Source organism: Poecilia reticulata, chromosome 7 (genome assembly GCF_904066995.2).
Source record: "Poecilia reticulata chromosome 7, P_reticulata-male-v2, whole genome shotgun sequence".
NCBI lineage: Eukaryota > Metazoa > Chordata > Actinopteri > Cyprinodontiformes > Poeciliidae > Poecilia > Poecilia reticulata.
Genome location: NC_088836.1, coordinates 30544103 through 30566751, shown reverse-complemented (window position 1 = coordinate 30566751; position 22649 = coordinate 30544103). Strand labels below are relative to the sequence as shown.

The window sequence follows — 22649 nt, the reverse complement described above, 5'->3', positions numbered from 1 at the left end:
CACACCGTTTCTCAACTCGTGCTCCTACTGGCCGTTGAAAAGAAGGAGACCGTGACGTCAGTGGGAAGCGCCGAACTCCAGTTTCCAAAGTTTAGAGTGATGCTAAGGTTAGCCGATGGACGGCAGTGAGTCTCTGTCCTCATTAACCGCGCATAGGTAAGCGACACACTCACCGTTACCCGAACGCCTGACGGTGTGGAGAACGGCTTCCTGTTTTGGATATATTTTATCTGTAATTTTGGCTTCTTACGGGGAACCATACCGCACCATGCTAACCACTAACGATGCTAACCCGGATTTAGCTTCACTAAGTTCTCCATTCTTCCTCCACCGAAGAGCCGTTAGCTGTCTGTTTGAGATGCTATCCGGTTGAATAATGGTGTTAGATGACTAAATATAAATTGTCGTGTTTTTATTTCTGATGGTCAGCTGGCAGAGGATGCTGGCTGTCGGACGTAAACAGAGACACGCCCCCTTCTCACCGTCAAATTTCACGTTTCCACTGTTAATATTTGTGGAGGGTTTAAACTACGGAAGAGGATTAGGGTCACTGAAAAAAACAATTAAGTCAGACTTTAAAAAAAAAAAAAAAAAAAAAAAAAAAAAATATATATATATATATATATATATATATATATATATATATATAAATAAAAAATAATAATTTGCGAACAAAGCCAAATTTCTGAGATTACAATCTAAATTCTGAAGGGGGTGGAGGTGGGAAGGTGGGTAATTTTTTTCTCTTTTTTTCTCAAAATTTAGACTTTTGAATAAGTAGGACCTTCTTGCTGCAACAACAGTTCTACTTGCTCTATTGTCCCATTTTCCTCCTAAAAGGGCGTTTTACAACATGTTTGTACTATAAGTAAGTTGATAAACTAAAACTAAAATGTTTATTAAGGTATAGAAGTGTACAACCTGCATTAGAGAATCTATGTTTTGCCTAGGATATTCTGTTCCTTCTTTCAATTGTCAAACAGTTTTTTAAATAAAGCTGACGGTTTCAACAGTGCTGTTTCAGTTTTTGTAGAACCTATAGGTAATTAGACTCCACTACTATTCAGGCAGGTTCAAAGTTATTGCTTTATAATCAAATGTCCAGACTTTATTGAAATGCTGAAAAAATATCTAGAAATTTGAACCTGGAAAATTATGGAATAATATTGAGAAATATGAACCTTGTTGATATCTCGAAGCTAGCTCCCTGACAGATTGTTTTTCTCTTCTTTTTTCCCCTTTGGTCTTCATTCAGATGGATGACATCAATGTTTTACACCACAGATGCCTTCTCAATTTGAGGCGTAGAATTCGAGACATAGAAGATGGTCACCCAGCGCAGGATCGATGCATGAGGTTGCAGAAGGATGGAGACACACTTAGGTCAGCCTCCCTGTCAAGATTTAATCATATTATTTTCATGGTCATTAATCCTCTCTTCTTAAAGAATATTAATGATAGCCATTTACATAGTGATCAGGATTTGTTTCAAGAAACATTTAAAACATGCTGACCTTACTTGGCCTATCAAAAGTATACACCACTCTACCCATTTGGTCATGTTTAAGGAATTACTTTTCCAAACTTTGGAGCCCATATTTTTACAAAAGATGGAGGCCATTGGCTGGACCTATAATTTTATTGCTTTGCATTGGTAAATAAAACTGAAACCCTTTTTGAAGGATTGTGTAGTTGTCCTTGGGCGTCCAAACATGGTGGGACAAAAAATAAACAAGAGAAACATAACACTTTTGGAAAGAGATCAGAAGGAACTGACTGAATCTTCTGACTCCCATGTGTTCCTCCTTTTCTTCCTAAGGTTTATTTTATTTTATCCTAGTGCCACTGCAATTATTGTAAAATTATAAATCTTAGAAGTTACTGCTTTTCAGCTTTTATTTTAAATCTCTAGATTAACGCTTTAGAATGCATTTGGAAAAATTTATCTAGGGAAAGCTAAGTGCACTAAGTTTTGTCAAAGTTATCAAAAATGCTTAATTGCTAAACAAAAACATTGGAACAAGGGACTGGTTATAAGTCTTAAAGAGTCTGCTGCAAACAGTAACAATGACTATAAAATGAATGAAAACTCCTGTTTTAATAATGGTGTTTTATTTTTAAATCCTTGTGAAACACACCTTTCATGAATTTCTCTTAAAAAAAACAACAACTCCAGCAGTCTCCTAAGGTTTCTGATTTAAGCGACTGAGGATCCTAACTGAGTCTCTGGAAACCTAAGAAGCTCTAAAATAGAAAGTGGACGTTTTATTCTGTATTGCCGTAATGTAATACTTGTTTACAAGTTAAAATCAGCAACGGTAGACCAGTAAATCCTAATATGCAAAAGAAATGCTTCAAACAGACTGTGAAAAATATGTTTTTGGCTATTATTTAAAATCAGCATCCTGGTGAATAATGCCTAGACCCATTTCTCATTACATCTGTCTACCATGTTGGTGAATATACTTCAATCAAGGGTTTTCAGTGAGCTGATGTTTAGCTCAAACAGAAACTGGGCCTATTGTTAACCTGTAATTTTCTCCCTGTAGTTACCAAGGGAACTCAGAGGAAGTGGGTTGCTATGTGGCTGGCCATCCTTTATCAAAGGGAAATTGCTACTTTGAGGTGAGGCACCTTGATGTGTTGCGACTGAGCTGCCAGATGTGAACTGATCACTTTAGTTTATGTTTAATTTGCTGTAATTCCAATTGATGCATGGTATGGTGAGCCACATTCCCCACACCATCATCCCTGGTTATGCCCAGGAATGCTTTTCCATCCAACCAGCAATTTTAATCATTACAGTCCAATTTTTGGCATTTTTTCCTCAGCTTTATATTAAATTTAAAGTAGCCCCCAGGAGTTTAAGCTCACCATTGAAAAACCACTACCCCAAATTAGGTATGGACGAGTGTGAGATTTATGTTTTATTGTAATTTGCTTAGTTAAAATTACTCATGCACACGCTCACTGACCATTTCGTGGCTAAAAAGGCATCTCATGTAATGTCTGAAATGTCTGGAGCATCATAGGAAACCCTGACCGGATCGACCTCCATTAACACTGATGTGAACTTCAAGTTAAGCCAAAACGAGATATATGTCTAGCCCTGAAACTGAAATCGGTTCTGTAACAGATAGGGATGGAAGTTATTGATTAATACGTTAATCGATTAATAAGTTCATCGAAAGTTGATCAATTAATCCACTAGATTATTATTACTCAAAAACCTGAGTTTAATTTTGTACGAAGAGGGCCAACCGTCCTATATTTTCATAATAATAATAATAATATTAATAATTAATAAAACATTAGCTTTTATCATAGTTTTGTGTCAGTTATATTAAACAGTGACAACATAAAATTGTGGTTTTCTCACATTAACACGATTAAAGCATGGCCTCTTAGCAGCTGAATAGAAAAATAAAAGATGAAAGAATAAAATATATGAAACACTTACAGAGACGCAGCTCGGCTGAATGAGCGCTATTAAGGAGCTTGTCGAGTGTTTAAGTTTCAAAACAGAACCGCATAAAGCGCATTTTCCAACCCACATTTTCTGTTTTTACCGTTCTGTTGCGCCCGCCATCTTGTGTCAACTGGCTCTGCCTAGTGATGACCAGCGGCGCCCTCTGCTGGATGGCAGCCAAACTACAACATAAAAAGAAGACGTAAGCGACATTATAAGTTAGTCCTTTGAAACTAATTTAATCTAATAAACCATTAATCGACGATTAATTGTAAGTTCATTAATTATTTGCATCCCTGTAATGTTTGGGTAAGAGAAAAGAAAAACTATTTATATTGACTGTGGATTCTTTGACCTTAAAATAGAGCTGAAGTTGACTCAATAGTGGTAGTTGGACCAGACGGAGAACTCGTGACTGGGCGTTGTGCATCTTTTCTACACACTGCTCTTATTATGTCACATTTAACCTTTTTGTAGATTAAATACATGTCAAATTTCCCCCACAATAACGATGATAAGAAACGACTGTCTCATTTTGAGCTTCATGGATCTCCCTGACATTTAGAACAAGTAGATTTTACCTGGGTCATAACCCAGAGGTTGTGCTACATTATTCTCCGTTCTGTGACGCACATGCTGTCAGTTTCCAAGATATCTCTGAAATTTGGGAGCATTTATTTTGCTAAAGGTCAGACTTCTGTCGACATATGCGTCACTGCTTCCCTCATTTCTCCTTGTTTTGCTTTCACAAGGAATCCGTTTCACCCCGGCTGTCAGTACTCCTCTGGTTTTTTCAGGTCTTCAGGCTTTGATTCCTGCTGAACAGCTGCTCCATTTCGCTTGTTTTAATAGTTTTTTCCCCCCGCTCATTTTAACCTAATGGCACATTACCAGCAAATTCCTGCGCCGTATGTGATTGATTTCATGTTTTTGTGACTTTTATTTAAATCATACGGACAAAGGAAATATTATGACAGGGTGTGCCGAATACTTTCTTTCAAGTGCCAAACTGAAAATAAAGAAGTGAAGACAGAAAAGGTCCAAACATGTGATACATTTTTGAGATATTTTCCATGAAACCAAGGTTTCTCTCAAGGTGAACATGAGATATTAGTGTTTGGCTGTAAATTTGGGTAGCTTATTCTTAATGTTGTTACTAATGAAATTATCTTAGATACAACAACCACCCAGTGGCACAACTACACATTATTTAGGTGGATGCGAAAACATAAATCGGCGCCCCCACCCACCCTGGAAGGAATGTCAAATGTCTGGTTGAAGGAGCGACGCTCACTCGGCCCCCCCCACCCCTCTTTCCCTTGAGGCGACGATACGTGAAGGGTAAACCTCGCTACATTTACTTTATTATGTGCGCGGGGTGAAGGAGCGTAAGGCGCGCTGAAGTGTATGGGAAAACACTGGGTTTTGGCGCCCCCTCTGGTGCTGCGCCCCTATGCGTTGCATACGCTGCATACCCACTTTTTGCGCCACTGCAATCACCAAACCTTTTGGTCCATGGTTTAGATACGTAAAAAACCTCAAACTCTTAGTTTGTTTTCCTAGAAAGTTTGGTTTGTTTGAGGCGTGAATGCACAATCAAACCAAAAAAGCGAACTCTGGTCTGACAAACCTCGGTCTTGTTTCGGTTCAAGTGAACGCTGGTGCGATTCCAGTGAATATTTGAACGTTAAGCAGACCAGAGACAGCTCCAAAACAGGAAATGGACTACAACGCAAGGCATTCTGGGTAAATGCAAGCAAAACAAACGAGCTAGCCTAGCACTAGCAGGAGAAATGGTATGTGGTCTTTACCAAAGAAAAAGAAAAATCTTATGACTTTTGTTTTCATTTTGTGAAGAAGGAAGTTGCACTCAGTGTCTTCTTCAGAGGTTTTTGTGTCATTTCTTTCAGTAGTTCTTGGTGCAGCGCCCCCGCAGGCGAGGAGGGGAACAGTTGCTCAAAGGGTTTGGCCTGCTTGAAACAGTGCAGTATGAAAGTGAACCGCAGCAGCTGAAAATGTTACAAATGTTGCAACGTTTTTCCTCAATCGAACCGAGTCTACCAGACTATCAAGTGTGAAAACACCCAGAGGACGAATGAGAAACCGAGAAACTCAGCTAAATGGAGACTTCATGATTCCAAGATGGCGCTTCTTTGTTTAGCTTACATTGAATCTCACTGACTTTTAGATTAAAGTTGTAACACAAAATTGTTTTGTTTTATTTTGTTTTTACATTTGACCATCAGAAAGCCATGATTTTAATCACATAGAAAGTGTCTTGGCAGAGTTGAGAAGGTGTGACCTTTGACCTTTATTTAAGTACGGTAGATCTGTCAGGAATGGGCCAAAATTCCAGCAATCTACTAGACTAAGAAACTTGTTTTGAAAGCAATTTACACAGTGTGAAAGGTATTTCTACCATTTTTATAGAAATTGTTATGATGGAGAACTAAAACAAATAATCGGCTTTATCATGATTAATCAATTCTTGAAATAACTATCAGCTAATTCAATAATTGATTAATTGTTAACTGGAGTATATTAAAAACTACTAATAAGCACCTTTTGCTACTCAATTGTTAATCAGTTAATCCTAAAAATACACTGAATTGATATTAAGTCAAGCAGAAAGGTCTGAACTTTTCATACGTTAATATTATAAGTTTTTTTTTTTTTGCTGCAGATGCATCTTCTGCTACAAATAATCAAGTGGACACTAAAGGAATTCTGTGTTATTGCATTTTAGGCAATAACACAGAATTATTGCCTAAAATAATTCTGTGTTATTATTCATTTCATTTCTAATTCATTATTCATTTCAAATGTTCATTTGAAATGAACATTGAAATGTTTATTTTCTTATTTAAAAGTGGAATTTAATTATTTGTTTATTTGCATCTTTCCATGCATATCTAATGTTGTATAAAAAATGCTTACATGAGCAAATTTCTTTATCCGATTAATCAATAACTAAAATAAAATAATTGCAGCTCTATTCTAATGTTTTACCAATGGAAATGGTTTGAGAAAGACAGAAGAGAACTGGTTTTGTGTCTTATTTGTATGTAAATATCCGTTTCCAACTGTTTGCAAGCAAGTCTGAATTGTATTTGTGAAATAAATGACCTTTAATTGGTGCCATCTTTTCGTGCATCTGTAGGTAACAATAGTGGACACAGGAGTGAGGGGAACCATCGCGGTGGGCCTGGTGCCTAAATTCTACAGGCTGGACCACCAGCCTGGCTGGCTGCCATACTCTGTAGCTTACCATGCTGACAACGGCAAGTAAGTCAACCGCAGATCTCCTTACCCAGCGGAGGAGCATTTGGTTCCTGCATCAGCTTAGACAAACTCATTTTCCTGCTGTACATCCACAAAAATACACCAGTAATCCTTCAGCGCTTTGACGCTGTCATTCTAAACCGATGTTGCTCAATTATTTTCTGCCATGCCTCCCCAAGGGATCATAAATTGCAATACTGTTTAGAATCTCATAATGTTTAATGGTTTATCTGTACAATCCACTGGCACCAGCATAATATGACCTGATTATTAAAACAGATTAATAAATTGAGCTGCAACAACTTAAACATTAAGTTATTGCAGATTGATTTACTGTTCTAAGTCAATCAATCAAGTTTATTTGTGTAGCACATTTCAGCAACAAGGCAGTTCAAAGTGCTTTACATCATGAAAACATAAAAATACAAAGTCTCAGAACATACAGTCAGCAACTGAATCTTTATATTTTGTCAAGTGTTATTGTTACACATCAAAATGTTGATTTTCATTTTTAATATTTCAAAAATCAAGTCTCAAAACAATTTCCAACTTCAGTTTTGTAACTGTATTAGTAACATTTAATCAAAACTACTCAGTCTGTGTGATTTTAAAGTGCAAATGATTCATAGTGAAACTTTTTAAAATTGTAAGCAATTGTAACTTATGAGCTTCTTATGCTTCTTACTTTTCAGAAGGCATATAGCTTTTTAACATTGTTTGGGCGAAATGTAAAACAATATTCCATGTTGGAAGAGATTAAATAATTTTGCATTCACCTTAAATAGGCTTAGGGCCAGACTAAGAGTGTTGTTTTGTTTGTTTGTTTATTTTTAGTACGAGAATAAACGCCAAACTATGTTAAAATGAGGATTACTGACCATTTTGTGCCATTATAGTTGGTATTGGATTTACAACAAAGGACATACTTAATCTTTTAACACATAAGGATTAAGTTATTATTTCTAGCAGGATTGTTTTGAGGAAAGAACCACGGACTTGACGCAGATTCGTTCTTTGTTACAAATGATCAAGAGTTCGCTAAAGGAATGCCTTGTTGCTTTTTAGCCAAGAACAAAAGTTTATTTTCTTATTTTAAAAAGTAATTGAATTGTTTATTTGCATATTTTAATGGATTTTGTATATTGTATAAACAAGGAGAAGTGGTTAAATGAAAAATCTGCAGTATGTGCCAATTCTTTGTGTCATAATCGATTATTACAATAATCGTCAGTTGCAGCTTTAGTGTTTTCTCCCTCTGTTGGATGCAGACTAGTTTCATGACCCTGTCTGACCCCACAGAGACTAAACCTCTGTGGCCCACCAGCTGTTTGCAGTTTGAGGTGCTTCACAGTTTATTAGAGAGCTTAGTCAGATTTGTGATGTTAGCAGAGTTTGGCAGCCGTTGTGTAGAACTGAAAACTAAGCTTGTTTTTCTGGCACAGACAGCTGTAGGGTGAAAAGCAGCTCCTTGTAATGATCTATGAGCAGTCTGTCCAGACCAGACGGGGGACATTGACTCATGACGGATCCTCCACATGCAACAGAAGATTATAGGAATACAGATGAAAGAGTACCCAATTGTTTTAAAACCTCCTTATCAGTCTGGCTCTGAACCCTCAATTATTTGCTGGGCTTCCTTGTTTGTTTTTTTTCAGTCAGCTTTTACATGTAAAATGAGAACCAGAATTAGTTATCAGTTCTGTTCTTAACTGGATTTATTTATTTAATGTGTTTGTCTTACAGGTTGTATAATGGTAACCCTGTTGGAAAGCAGTTTGGGCCAAAATGCGCTCGTGGTGACCGCATTGGCTGCGGCATACACTCAGAAAACACAGAAGCTGGTCTTATTACTGTCTTCTTCACCAAAAATGGCAGAGAGGTGAGTTTCCCCCAAGGCTTTCAATGTTTGCAATGTCTGCATGAAACAAATGAACATTAAATATTACTAAATTATACTGTCTTGGTATAAGTAAACGCCTTAAAGAGACGGTTCTATCTATTTTAGCTTACACCAACTATATATTAAAGGAGAATCTATATTCTTTACTCTTATTTTCCTGATTTTGTTATGTTATTTTCACAGCTACCATTTTTGATCCACTTTAATCCGACTCTAGTTTGTTTGCCTAGAAATTCAGATTCATTAAGGCGTAATCAAACTCTGATGCAAACCAAAAATGTGAACTCTGGTCCGCCTACAAACCCAGATCTGGGTTCAGTTGAAGTGAACTCTGATGCAGTTTGAATGTTTATGTGAACAGAAAATGGACTTCTGGCATTCTGGGTAAATACAACCAAAACAAATAAATGCGTCTATCGCCAGCGGGAGAAATGTCTCGTGGTTTTTTTGTCAAAGACAACAGAAAAATCGTTCAACCACTAAAATCTGATGCTACTCTGTTTTGATTTATATTTTATGAAAGAGGTTTTTGTGTAATTTCCTTCAGTGGTTCTTGGTACAGCGCCACCACTGGTGAGGAGGGGAACAGGTTTTTCAATAGTTTGGTTTTATTGACAATTCCGTGTGGAAGTGAACCACAGCAACTGAAAATGCAATAAATGTTGCAATTTTGTTTCCCAATCGAACTGAATCTATTGAACTAACAGGTGTGGAAACACCAAATAGATAAAAAAAAAAAACAAGAAAATACAGAGAGAAAGAAAGACGGTAAGGGACAGATAGAGAGACAGGAGGTGTTTTGGTTTAGAAATGTTTTCCCTTCATAAATGTATATTGTTATCTCATTTAATTTCTAAAATATGTATTTAATATCACACAATAAGATGTATTTTACAATAAAGTCAAATAGAATGATCAGAATATTAATAATAAAGCCAGACAATATAAATACCAGACAATTAAAATTAGAATAAATTTCAAAGAAGACATTTAATGCTTAATTTTCTAAAATAAAAAAGTAATAAATACACATTTTTGTTATACATCGGTTGTTTTTATTGATCTATCAGACATTTTTTAAGTTTATTTCCTCTGTCTTGTCCAGGTGGGTTCAATAGAGGTTCCTGTGTCGTCTGAGGGCCTTTACCCGGCTGTAGGTATGCACTCCATGGGGGAGGAGGTGAAGGTCGACCTGCGGGCGGAGTGGCTCTTAGAGGAGGATGACACCATGATGATGGTTGACAGCCATGAAGATGACTGGGGACGGCTCCATGACGTCAGAGTCAGCGGCATGGTAGGAAACAGAAAACGCCTTCGGTTGGACTTCCTTTATTTTTTTAATGGATTTTAATCATTTCTGTCCAGCAGTGTGACTGAATAATTATTGTCTGATTGTCAAAAGATTTACTTTCACAAGTGGAGCATTAATCCACCATAATGCTAAATCACATTTAATCACAGAGTTTAGTAACTGAAATGAATTCTGACTTTAATCTCAGAAATCTGACTTTTTCTGAGAAAAAAGGTCAGAATTCTGAGAAAAATACTTTTGTGAAATTAAAGTCAAAATTCAGAATTTAAAGTCAGAATTCTGAGGAAAAAGTAAAAATTCTGAAATTAGTCAGAATTCTGAGAAAAAAGTAAAAATTCTGAAATTAAAGTCAGAATTCTGAGAAAAAAAAATCAGAATTCTGAGAAAAAAGTAAAAATTCTGAAATTAAAGTCAGAATTCTGAGAAAAAAAAATCAGAATTCTGAGAAAAAAGTAAAAATTCTGAAAAAAAGGTCATAAACAATATTTACTGAAACAAATGAATTTTAAACCAATAAATAGCAACAATGAATTATGAAGTAAATTGAAAAAAATAAAATAAAATGATCAAATTTAACTGAAAAACTGTTTTTATATACAATAAAAATGATCTGTATGCTAAACAGCTGCAACATTAGAATCCTGCTTTAAAACATTACATGAATACCATCAGATTGTTAAAATAGCAACACATTTATTTGGCTGCATAAAAACAAACTTTGTGTCTTATGTATCGTGATCTTGGTTGTGCTGTCAATCAACTTGTATCACCATTCAAGTTCACTATTATAATGTCTGCAAACAATCTGACTTAAAAGCCAATTCATTATATTGTTTGGTTTTATGTGGATATTGATTAAATGATAGTGTTTATTTGATGTTGTACACCAAAAACTGTATTAATTGTATATAATTTTAAATATTCCCATATATTGGAAGTCTTGGTTTTTATTCTCGTTTAACTGGCCACATAGTTTGTTTTAAAGATGAAAAATGCCTATGAATAAATTTTTGTTCAAATATAAAAATAATTTGCGTAAAAATGATCTGCATTTTAGTTTTAGCACTGTAATTTTGCTAATAATTGTGTATATTCAGACTAAACATTTGAAGATGTGATCATAACACTATACAGGAAAGGTTTTATGTGAGGAAAAAAAAAGCCTCAAGGTGAGTTTGTCAAGCTTTTTTAAGTTGAATATGAATTCAAAATTATTCCAAATAGGATTAAAGGAGCAGAGTCTCATCTCCGGTGCAGATTTCATTAAGTATTTTTGCTTTGTTGTGTTCTTAGGGACCATGGAAACATTTCCCTATTTTGATTCGCGCGTGTGCATGCAGCACTTTTCCAGCCTTTGTGGTTTCTGTGGAATTACCGATCTGTCGTTTGGTTGCAGTAGATGCTTTGCATCTCTTAAGCTCCTGCTGTGATTTCACCCGCAGCGCCTCTTTAATCTTTGGCCTAAACCGTGGAAGAGTTTTTACACGTTCCTGTTTATGTAATCGCTGTTCCGTATAATGGCCATCTTTACAAATTAAGAAATGGGGAGCAAGTTGACGGGAAGATAAATAGCAAATCTGACTGGTATGCTTTTGATGAGGCATCACTGACACGTTCAAAGGCACAAAAAACACAGAGTAAAGTAGTGATGGTAGTGACTTGTCTACAGCTAAGTCTTTGCTTTTGTGAACAGTTTACATTACGATACAGAGGATGGATGCTCCTTTTTGGAGCCAAAATTCATCTGCATTGTTGCCAAACAACTCTTCCCACACTAAAAAACACCCAATCTTACCAAGTATTTTTGGTCTAATTTCTTCACTTGAAATAAGACAAAACTAACATACAAGTTCAACAAGATGTTAACCTTTGCAACTATGTCATTTAATCATTCGATTGACCTCAGAAGTGAGGGACGGGAATATTGAACAGAGCGACTGAAAGAGTTTTCCCAAGTTATTTTCTACAGTTTATTTATGGTTTCTACTTTGAGTCAAGCTAATTTGTTTGTGAGCGTAACACACCTGGTTGGAGCTCATAGCTATTTACAAAAGTTGCAAATAGCTAGCTTAGAAACCGACCCGTACCTCCTCTCTACTGCTGTGCTTATCATCTCAATTTGATGCAGAGTTCACTATAAACTGTCCTCCACTTCTGCTCTTCCGTTCCATTTTGATCCTTAAAAATTGGTCATATTTGAGCTTTAATGTGATCGAGATCGAGCTCCACTACAGCTGTGAGCTTTAAGTTCACTGCATTCTTGATGTCTAATCCCACATTGCTGTGACGAATGATCCAGCTAAATGCAATTATTGTATATTTAAAGTTAATGAGAGTTGATGAAAATTAACTCAATCACAAAAACTTAATTTGCACTGTGTTTCCAGCTCTGCCACAAAATGACCTTTCAGTAATCTCATTGAGCTCAGGGGGCAGACGCTAACGACAACAGGGCAGCTGGTACCACTCTGTCATTCTGACTGAATTAGTTGAGCAGAACGGCTGCTTAACATCATTCTCTTCATCTCTGCATCAAAAAGATCCTGCAGACAAGAAAACTGCTGCTTTTATTGCACCCAATTTAAAATTAGTATTGAAAAATGTTTGACTTTCCAGTTTTTTTCTTTGTTCTCCCAAGGAAGCAACTGCAATAATGCTCCTTGAATCAAGTGGATTATTTTTAGACAAGCTCTTTAGCTTCGACTGAAAATTGTTTTGGATTTATGTCAAATGAAATGGACACATAGATGTAAAAGAAAGAGGAAAAGGAAATCGGCGGAGTGGTGGGGGAAAACTAAAAAAGGAAAGAGGGAGATAAGAATAGAGGAGAAACAATGATGGAGAACAGAAGAAGACACACTTGAAGTCTGCAGAAAGAGAGAAAAATACAGACCCAGGAAACCACTTTTAGCAAGATATTTTCCCCACATTATAAGTTAATTTATCTGCCAATCGAACAAGAACTTTTTCATTAATATTAAGGAATTGTTTTTCTAAAACAAGCGCCTATTTCTTGCTGAAAAGTCACTTTTAAGTAAGTTTGTCTTATTACAAGTGTATTAAGACATTTTCTCTAGAAACTAGACTAAAACTAGTTGGTAACATTTTGTGTTTTGCAGTGATAAACTTTTAAATTCTAATGAACATTTAACACTGGAACTGGAAGACATTTTAAATACCCCAAATAAATAAACAAAACAACAGAAATAACAACAAAAAAAATTAATTATGAAGTCGAAACAAAATTATCTCTAAAAACAAAAAAACTAATCGAGACCAATTTTTTGGTAGAAAAAATTATAAATCATGCAAATAGAAATTGAGCTTGTTTTAATTTATCGTGTGATTAATTGATTTATTGCTTATTACAACGGGTCACATGTTATAGCAAATGCACTGCGGGCAGTTGACGGGGAAATCCCATTATTGAGTTGAATCCAGTCAAGAAACCTTTATCTGGAAATCCCCAGTTATATGATAAGCAAAACCAAGTAGTAGTAAAACGTTTGTCAAATCATATTAAAATCATTAATATCTCATCATTCACTCTATGAAAATCATAGCTCAAATGATCATAATGTCAAAAGTTTGACCCAAATCAGTTCCTTTTGCCTTAAACTGTTAGAAAATGCAACTAGCTGTTTTGTGTACCAAGAGACTTCTAGACAGACAGAAAACACATAAATTAAAAAGCCTCCTTTATTCCACTTCTTTTCCAACAATGGAGGCCTCTCCCTCTTCTCAAACCTTTGACTGATCTGTTTGGTTTGGGTTTTAAGGCTTCTCAGAGTTTACCACCAATCAATTACGTGTAACCTTGAATGTGATCGGCCTCCTTCGTTTCTTTAAGTTCACTCCTGCACACTTGGATCCACGTATTTGTTTTCCACCTTCATCATGACTCCTCAAGACAAAGGTCTCCTATGCAAACACGACCTTTGTGTTTGGTCATAGTCCACCTAATGAGGCTTTTTCAGCTCGCCACCCTGTTTGCTGTTTCACTCACCGTTTCTCTTGAGAGGAGATATTTGGCTGGCGTTCCACTGCGTACGTGCGGCTCACTGCGAACACAAGCCTGCAGTCCCTCCGCCTCCTGTTGTCACAGCAGTCCCTCTGCCCACCAACTTAATCCCGTCAGCTGCGGATGAGCGGGCCGATAAGTAAAGTGGACGCCACCTGAGGCTGCAGTTGTCTGTTTCCCCAGTCATCCAGTCGTTGCTTTTTGAGCATCCGTTCCTCTCTGTGGCTCCCTTAGGCCTGGGAGTGAAACGTCTTGCCGTTCAGGTCGTTGTCTAGGAGATCGTCTGGTCTCTCATGAAAGGAGGAGATGTATTGATAATACGGCAGGGTCTTCACCAGAACATCAGCTGATCTGTCGACACCATCATCTGTCTTTCGTTCCTTCTGTTTCCATCTCTCCTTTCATCCTTCTTTCTTTCATTTGTTTGTTTTTCTTTTGTTCTTTCCTTCAATCTTATCTTTTCTTCCTTCATTCCTAACTTCTGTTCCTTCCTTTCATCTTTGCATTCCCTTCCTTTGTCCCTTCCTTTCTTCCTACCCTTCCTATTTTTCCTTCCTTCATAACCTCCATTCTTTCCTTCCCTCCTTGCACCCATTTTCTTCATCATTTCCTTCCTTGCATTTTTCCTTACTTCCTTCTTTCTTACCTTGCTTCTTTGCTTCCTTCCTTCATCCTTTCTCTCCTTTCCTTCCTCCCTAACATTCTTGTTTTCTGTCTCTTTTTCTTATCATTTTTCCTTTGTTCCTTCCTTCCTTCATTCTTTCCTTTCTTATATTGTCAAAACCAGTTAGACGGTTTTCTTCATTTCTCTTTCCCTTTCTCTCCATCTTTAATATCATATTGTGGAACATCTCGGCTCTTCTAGCTTCCAGGAACCATTTAGACTCAAACACAGACAAAAAAACATTCTTTAGCTGCATCAGTGTAAAAACTAAAGCCAAGAGTCAAAAGTTATCTTCTAACAACAGTATGGCGCAATCCCAATATTGACCAATCTAGTTTCCCAAGACTCTCTTCGAATACCTTTTGAGCAGAGGTAAGTAGAGAACCCAAAGATTGTTGACATTTTGAGCTCTACTAGACCCCAAACTATTACCTCTTTTATCACCAGAAAAAACCTCATTGATGTTGTCAAACTATAAGTGCTCAGGAAATGATTTGCTGTTTCCCACAGGAATTGTATCTAAGTATATTATGTCATTGCTTTGTTGTGGCATCAACCTGCATCTCTCAATCAGTAACAACATGAAAGCCATCAGCATCATTTTGACATGGTAGCCGTCATTCTAATGTAATGGGTGCTATGTGTCGAGACATGAACGCGGGACCTCTATGCATGTCCTGCGGTGTTTGGCAGCGGTGCTGGCAGCGGCTCTTTGGGTTCTGTGGGTTAAGGCGTGGTTCTCGTGTGGCATGTTCCAGCGCATCCTGGAGATTATTTATTGTATTGAGATGCGGTTAGCTTGGAGGGTGGATTTGGTGCTATTTGCAAGTTTGTCATGTTCTTCTAACGTGCCATGAATAGTTTTTTTCAGTTGCAACCCATTAGACAAAATTGACGCCTTGTTCCCACTGTTTTCTGTCAATTCTTGTTCTGATTAAGTTGTCAAAGGTTTGATTATGCCTACTTTCCCTCCCGTTATTGTGAGTTCAGGTATTTTACAAGACACTGCTACATATTCCATCAAATTTTCTTGGTGCCTCTGATTATTTTCTTAAGCTGCCCTTTGAGGCTTGATTTGACTAAGCGCTGCAGTAAAGTTTGATTTATGGAAGACTTGCCTCTGCAACCTGCTGGGCAGCCACCATTTAACTTGTTCTGGCAACGGAGATTCACTGGCTGATGGCACGTCATACTCCACTGAAGCTGCTGCAAAAAAGTTTTTTAAAACTGCTTGCCAATGATTCCCAATCATCATAATCTAATAAAAAATGTTTGATTATGTCAGAGCAGAAATCTTTTGTTTAACTTGTGCACAACTGACAAGTGAAAGAAATAAGTTGTTTGTGAACCTCAGAACATTTTAGATTGTTGGATTTAAAATTGTAGCACAGCTACCAGTCGGCTGTCTTCTGTGCTACTCACAGTCTTTTAGAAATGATGATTTATAAGGTAAATATTACATTAATTGTGGCGCATAGGATTACAGTGAATCGGGAACAGCTACTGGTGGCTACCTGAGCTGTGTTAAATTACTTCTGATGTTTAAACTTGGATTTGATAGGGATGTTGGACCAAATGTAACCATATCTGAGTTTAAAGTTTGAAAAGCAGAGAGATTTGCTAATTGATTTCTTCAGTAGCCAAGCTAACTGTTTTTGGTAATGTTATATGACCAGGAGTAATGACAGGGAAAAGTCCTTCTGTTAATCTGATTCCCTTTGCATGTATTAACAAATTACAGAACTGCAACGCTGTTCTGCCTACACTTGTCTTTCTTTATCCCATTGCACAGTCTGTCATCTGGAGGTATTCCCTTGTATTCATAGTCAGCACTGTGGTGGAGGTTCCAGTTTCAAATCTTCAGTTTGTTTGCTTTCCACTTTCTCCTACACAGGTGATTGTGAGCCATGTTTCCATAGAGGTGTGTGGAGATTAACCTTGTTTTATAATGGTCTTGGCATTGATCACCTAAAAATTCACTGACCTTGCTGCATAGTCAAAGAGGTACTAAAGAAAACATACTTTCCATTTGTATTTACAAAACTTTAAAGTAAATTGGAATGGAGGCATTGCACTATTAATTTATTTTAAGCTCTATTAATGTGAATACTTAACATCTCTTTGGGATTTTATTAATAAATATTAATTGAAAAGTGTAAAAAACAGGATGAGCTTTTGACAATAACATTGTATCTTCAAAAATGTAGTAGAGCTTGGTCAGACCGCGACGTGATGTCGTTGTTGAATTGTTTACCTTATTGTAGCTCCTTTAGCAACGTGAAAGGAGTTGTTACACAACGTAACTTTTATGTCTTTATTTCTAGAGACGCGTGTCGCGTATGTTTCAATAATGACCGGGAAACTATACCTGCAGTTTTAGGAAGCGAGGCATCATCACACCATGTGTGGATAGTCATTGTGATTTAAGTAGACAGTTACAACTTTCACTGTTTTTTTTAAAATAAACCAAAGCTGCCTGTGAACAGGTAAAATCTGTTAAAGCTTGAGACACCGTCGAGAAACTCTTAAATCCACCAACTTTGAAAGTTCTAACGCCATATTTACTTTAATTAGCTTTAATAAATGGTGCTTTTAAATTTGCTATTTTTCAGACACCAGTCAGTAGTGTGTCTAGTAGCATTACATTTTCGTATTTCAGCTTCCTAAACTCTGAGATATTTTTGATGAGCTCTGCAAAAAAAAAAAAAAATGGAATTGGTCCACTCTCGGATAAATCAGCCCTAAGTTGCATTTTGGATGTTTGATGCTTAATTATATTCATAGAAACAACTCTTCTGTGCTGCAGCTTCTTAAAGTTTTGAGTCTTCTCTCAGTAACAGCTGTCATTAAAGACTTCTTTTTCCAGGACAAACTAATAACACGTTCACAAACCAGAAATAAAATCCGTTTAGCTTTTTACTGGATACTCTGGTCAGCCTGAAAGTCGGTCATTTCAAGTCACCTTCTGGTTTAATTTTAGAGCATCCCTGAGGCCATCTTGCAGTAGTTACTTGCATTTATTAATGTTTCTATTAACATTTATGAATCCTTGTTTTATCATTGCAGTTTTTATTAAAAATTTAGTCGTCAAAATGCAGACGATCAAATAATTTTTTCGGATTTACTGATTTTGTTTCCATGACTTTCAATTATAAACAAAACATTTTGGTGTTTTGGAGTGCCATGTAAATGCAACAACAAAAGAAATCATTAAAAAATATTACTTGTTGCTTAAGCAAAAGGTTTTGTTTAAGTGAAATCTGTGCAAAAGGGAGTATGTCTCCTAATTTTAGTTTCGCCTTCCTTTAAGACTTTATAGGTGTGAGAGGAAACCAGCAGGACCTCTCTCTGGGTGTTGCATCTGTCTCCCAGGTAGCAGCTCAACAAAACAAGGCCTTGCACATTACCATCACGATTCTCACTTGTCAAAATTAAAGGAGCGAGACGGCAATAGAAAAAGAGAGGGAGCGAGATTGTTGGCTATACCAGCGAGGCATGCTTCGCTCAAGGCTACATCTCTCTTTCAGCTCGCTGGTCTCGCTCTCTGTTACTCAGCAGCGAGAAGTAAAGAAGAAAGGTGTGACTAAGAGCTCAGCACACTGAAACTCTTCTCTCCTCTCCCTAAAGAAAAACAGTTGTCCAGGCATGAAAGTACAGCGGGTTAAGGAGACACATGGGTACATACGAAAGGGGCAGTCTGCAACAAGAAAAGCAGAGGATAATGTTGAAACATGTGAAAAGATTAAATTTTTGTGCAGAGAAAATGATTAAATTGTGATATTGTGAAATCTAGTTGGCTGCTGTTTTTTGGGGTTTTCTTCCATTTTTATTATGATCTATAAAAAAAAGAGAATAAAATTTCCCTAAGATCTCTTTTTGTCCAAAAAATGAATGCATTAATGCTCATAAATGACCTGTTTTACTTTGTTGAGATTTTGTTTGTATCTTTTTTGCACCAAGAGAGACAAGTTGTGGCCAATAGAGTTATGTAACTGTAGCCGAAGGCATTATTATTATCATCATTATAAGGCGCAATTATCCTGTAAGGCCAAGTCACTTTACTGTATATGTATTTTCTACATAAGCTGTGATCATTTAAATGTCAAGGTTCTCTAACTGGTTTCCCCTTAGGGCTTAAATCATGTCAAAATATTTGTATGAAACACTTTGGTTTAAAAAAAAATGTGCAGCTAAGTAGGATACATTTGAAAATGTAGAAAATACTCAGGTGTATGTGCATAAAAGAGACTATTTAAAAGAAATGAGAAAAACTACAGGGACGTTAACATTTATTGAGTTTGTTTGGAGCAGCGATGGTTATAAATAATCAGGTCTGCTGGGAGGAAGAATCTTCTGTAACGCTCCTTTGTTCACCAAGGATGGAGCAGTGAAGGAGCTCTCCATTATGCCGACTGGCGTCAGAGAATTTAAGAAAGAAAAGACCAAAGTTGGCTCATGCCGAGACTACAACCTCATTAAACCAGGTCACAGTGCTCCAAGTAACTTGTTTTATTGCTCTTAGCGGTGCAGCTGCATTACGCATCTCCTCCTCCTGCTGCGGATATAATTAAAAGGAAGCAGCTGAAATGAGCCATCCATGAACTTCACAGCAGTAAATACAGTGCCATGATGACCCTTTGCCAAGAAAGATGCACCTGAGCTGGGCTTCCCAGCTGGGAGAAGCACACACGCCTCTAATTTGCACAGATAGGCTGGTTGCTGGGAGACAGAGTGCAAGTTGTGAGTTTTTAATGTGCAAAATATATCTTGTATTGTATTCAGTGATGAGAAGTGCAAAGAGGTTCTGATAAGATTAAAAATGTAATCTTATAAGAGTTGCAGTGACTCGCAAATAACTACTCCAGGTTTGATCAGCTCACTTTAGTGAAAATCACATTTTGAATTTTGTGCGATTGATTCCTTTGACTATGTGATATGTACCTTTTACTGTCCCAGGTTAAAACTTTTGGTTTTGCACTTAAAAGTGTGTAGCACTTTACTCAAGGCCATTATTGTTTATTAAGAATGCATTTCTAGCCATTTTTTCAAAATAAAAGAAGCGGAATAACACATTTTATTCTAATGGAGACTAGTCAAGGATCTTTAAAATGACTTGGTGTGGATGTATAGCTGTCATTTGACCAGGTCGGTCGTATCATTATATCGTGAGGTTTTGGAGAGACCAGCCATGATTATGTTTGTACGGTGATAAAATGTTTCTTTTAGGGTCGTTTAACTGTTGCTGTTACTTACAATTACTTAGGTAAGATTGCACAAAAGAAGGAAGTTGGTTTTCTCAGTAAAGGTTTTGTCAAACATGGGACTTCTTTAACCCAGATGATTAAACTCTTTCCATGGGGTGTGTCCATTAAGTGTCTGGCTAGTGACAAGCACTCCCAGGTGGGGTTGCACACTCAGAAAGACAAAGGTGTAATATACCGGCGATTTTGTCCACCCCCCCATCTCATCTGTCATCTCAGCCTTTCACCAGGGGCTGTTTTCATTTCTGGGTACTCACTCTCAAATACCAATGTTGAATGGAAACATTTCTCAGCCTAAAGGCTTTGTGGTTGCTCAGCTGCCCTCCTGCTCATCCAAATCCTCCCATCTATAATAAAATAGATTAAAATAGCCTGGAAAGTAGCAGTATTATGATATACATCCCTGTCCGTACTTGTAGGTAAGTCACCGTAGGCGTTTTGGTGGGGATTTTACTGGGTTTGGACGCTTCAATTTATCACAGTGCCCACTCATTTAGGAAGCACCTGCAAAAGCTCGCTGTGTGGGTAAATCCTCTGCGTCAGTCTGGTTCCCTAGGAGGAGGTAAGTCATGAAGTTCAAGTTTGATCAGGTGTGTTTTCCATTTAACCTGAACTCAGAGAATGAGCTGAATCTTAGGGATAGTCTTGTGTTCAAAACAAGGGAAAACATGATTATTATTCCCATCACCACCTGGCTGCCTTGCCCTTTTGTTTCACCTGACACAACGCCATTGGAAAATAACACTCCTATTACCTTAAGTTGCTTTTGACGACATAACATACACTATTTGTTTAACAGATAAGCCTGATTTCCTGGGGAAAATTTTGGACATGTTGACAAATGAACATACTGACAATTCTGCAGACCACACACATGCTGGACACAAAAGGTTTACATTTTGACCTCCAGGTTGAAGTGCTACAGAGCTCGGTTTGCAGAAACCAGCCACCACAGAGAGCTTTAAGAAGGGAAATATTTGGTGTACACGCTGCAAAAACACTAAATCTTACCAAGTATTTTTGGTCTAGTTTCTAGTATAGGTAACTTGGTACATGTAAAATAAGACAAAATTAACTTAAACGTAACTTTTCAAAAATAAATACATCTACCAGTGAAAAAATAAATTTTCCCCATATTATAAGTTAATATATCTTGTTCCACTAACAGATTATTTCACTAATAACTAGTACTTTTTCATAAATGTTAAGGAATGTTTTACTTAAAACAAGCTAACAATAATAAAGTTTAGTGTTGTAAAATTTCATTACATTTTTCCCATGTAATTCTTGACTGAAATCAAGTTTTTACATCTTGCTGAAACGTGTATCGAGATATTTGCTCCAGAAACTAGACCAAAAATACTTGGTAAGTTTTTGTGTTTTTGCAGTGCATAATCCTTGTAAATGAAAACTTACAATCTCCAGATGAAGACCTTGCTTCTGGTTACTGGAAACACAGTAAATAATAACAACCTTTGTCGTATTAAATTGGTGCGCCGGACTATGGAAAAATAAATAAAACCAAATTTTTTTCCTTTTCTCTGTGCATCTCTCTCAGCTCCTGGAATATGTTGGCAAAGGAAAGAGCATCATGGACGTTGGTTTGGCTCAGGCCCGCCAGCCGCTCACCACCCGCTGCCACTACTATGAAGTGGAGATAGTTGATGCTGGGGAGAAGTGCTACATCGCCTTGGGCTTGGCAAGAAGGGTGAGCTGTCAAAGTAAATGCTTGGATAACTTCAGACACACCTGTGCTCAGAGGGGTACTCTCCGTACTCTCCTTTTTTTTAGCATTTGGCCGCAACATTTTATTTCTACTTAGTGCAACAGAGTGAAAACAGTGTAGCTCAGCGGAGGTTAGTTATGTACATTTCTTCTTCCAACACTGTAAAATCTTCCTCAGACTTCGTTGTGGGAAATTTTTGCTTTCCATATCCAGGAAATGGAATGCTCTCCTTTCTCTCCTTTCACATAAATAAAAAGCTGATTTGATGGAGGCAAGATGTTGATCATAAAACCTTTTGCACCGCGGGCCAAAATCGGCACATTGAAAATACTCATAAAGCCTTATTCCTTATTTAAGTTAGTTTCTTTTTACAACTGTAAAATAATTTCAAATATTCTAATAAACAAACAGAAAAGGACAAATTATTATAGCTGGGATATAGGGTTGAAGATGTTTACCTTAATAAAAATAAAGCTGCACAATGTCCTTACTTATTTAGTTGAAGGTTTTGTCTTCACTGCAAAAACACAAAATTTTACCAAGTTTTTTTAGTGCAAATATCTGAGTATACTTGAAGTAAGACGAAACTAATTTAAAAGTAACTTTTCAGCAATATATATTGTTTCAACAAAAATAATAGCTTATAGCACAGAAAAAATGTCTTGTTTAAAGTGAAACAATTTGCTGAAGGAACTAGTACTTTCAATCAGTATTAAGGAATTTTTGACTTAAAACAAGCTCATATTTCTTGCTGGAAAGTTACTTGTAATTAGTTTTGTCTTATTTCAAATGTTCTAAAAAGCAGATTAAATACTTGGTAAGATTTTCTGTTTTCTGTGCAAAAATGACTGACAACACTTGAGGGTCTGATGAGACCGAAATTGAACTCTTCGGTGTGACTGGCAGGCATAATGTTTGGATGAAACCAGGCACAGGTCAGTGCCATCTCTACAGTGAAGCATGGTGGTGGCAGCATCATACTTTTGGGTAGTGAGGTTAGTTGTCTTGGTGGTT

General features: G+C 36.9%; 1 protein-coding gene across 1 annotated transcript in view; it reads left to right on the top strand.

Annotated features, from left to right (window-relative positions):
- The first annotated feature begins 4 nt into the window (after positions 1 to 4).
- The window catches only part of spryd3 (SPRY domain containing 3), a 52962-nt gene continuing 30317 nt past the window's right edge, over positions 5 to 22649 (top strand). The window contains exons 1-7 of the mRNA XM_008414629.3: positions 5 to 156; positions 1256 to 1383; positions 2550 to 2625; positions 6630 to 6754; positions 8495 to 8630; positions 9757 to 9945; positions 21468 to 21617. Of these exons, the coding sequence (XP_008412851.1) occupies positions 1256 to 1383; positions 2550 to 2625; positions 6630 to 6754; positions 8495 to 8630; positions 9757 to 9945; positions 21468 to 21617 (804 nt within the window). The 5' untranslated portion in view covers positions 5 to 156. The remainder of the gene's footprint in view (positions 157 to 1255; positions 1384 to 2549; positions 2626 to 6629; positions 6755 to 8494; positions 8631 to 9756; positions 9946 to 21467; positions 21618 to 22649) is intronic.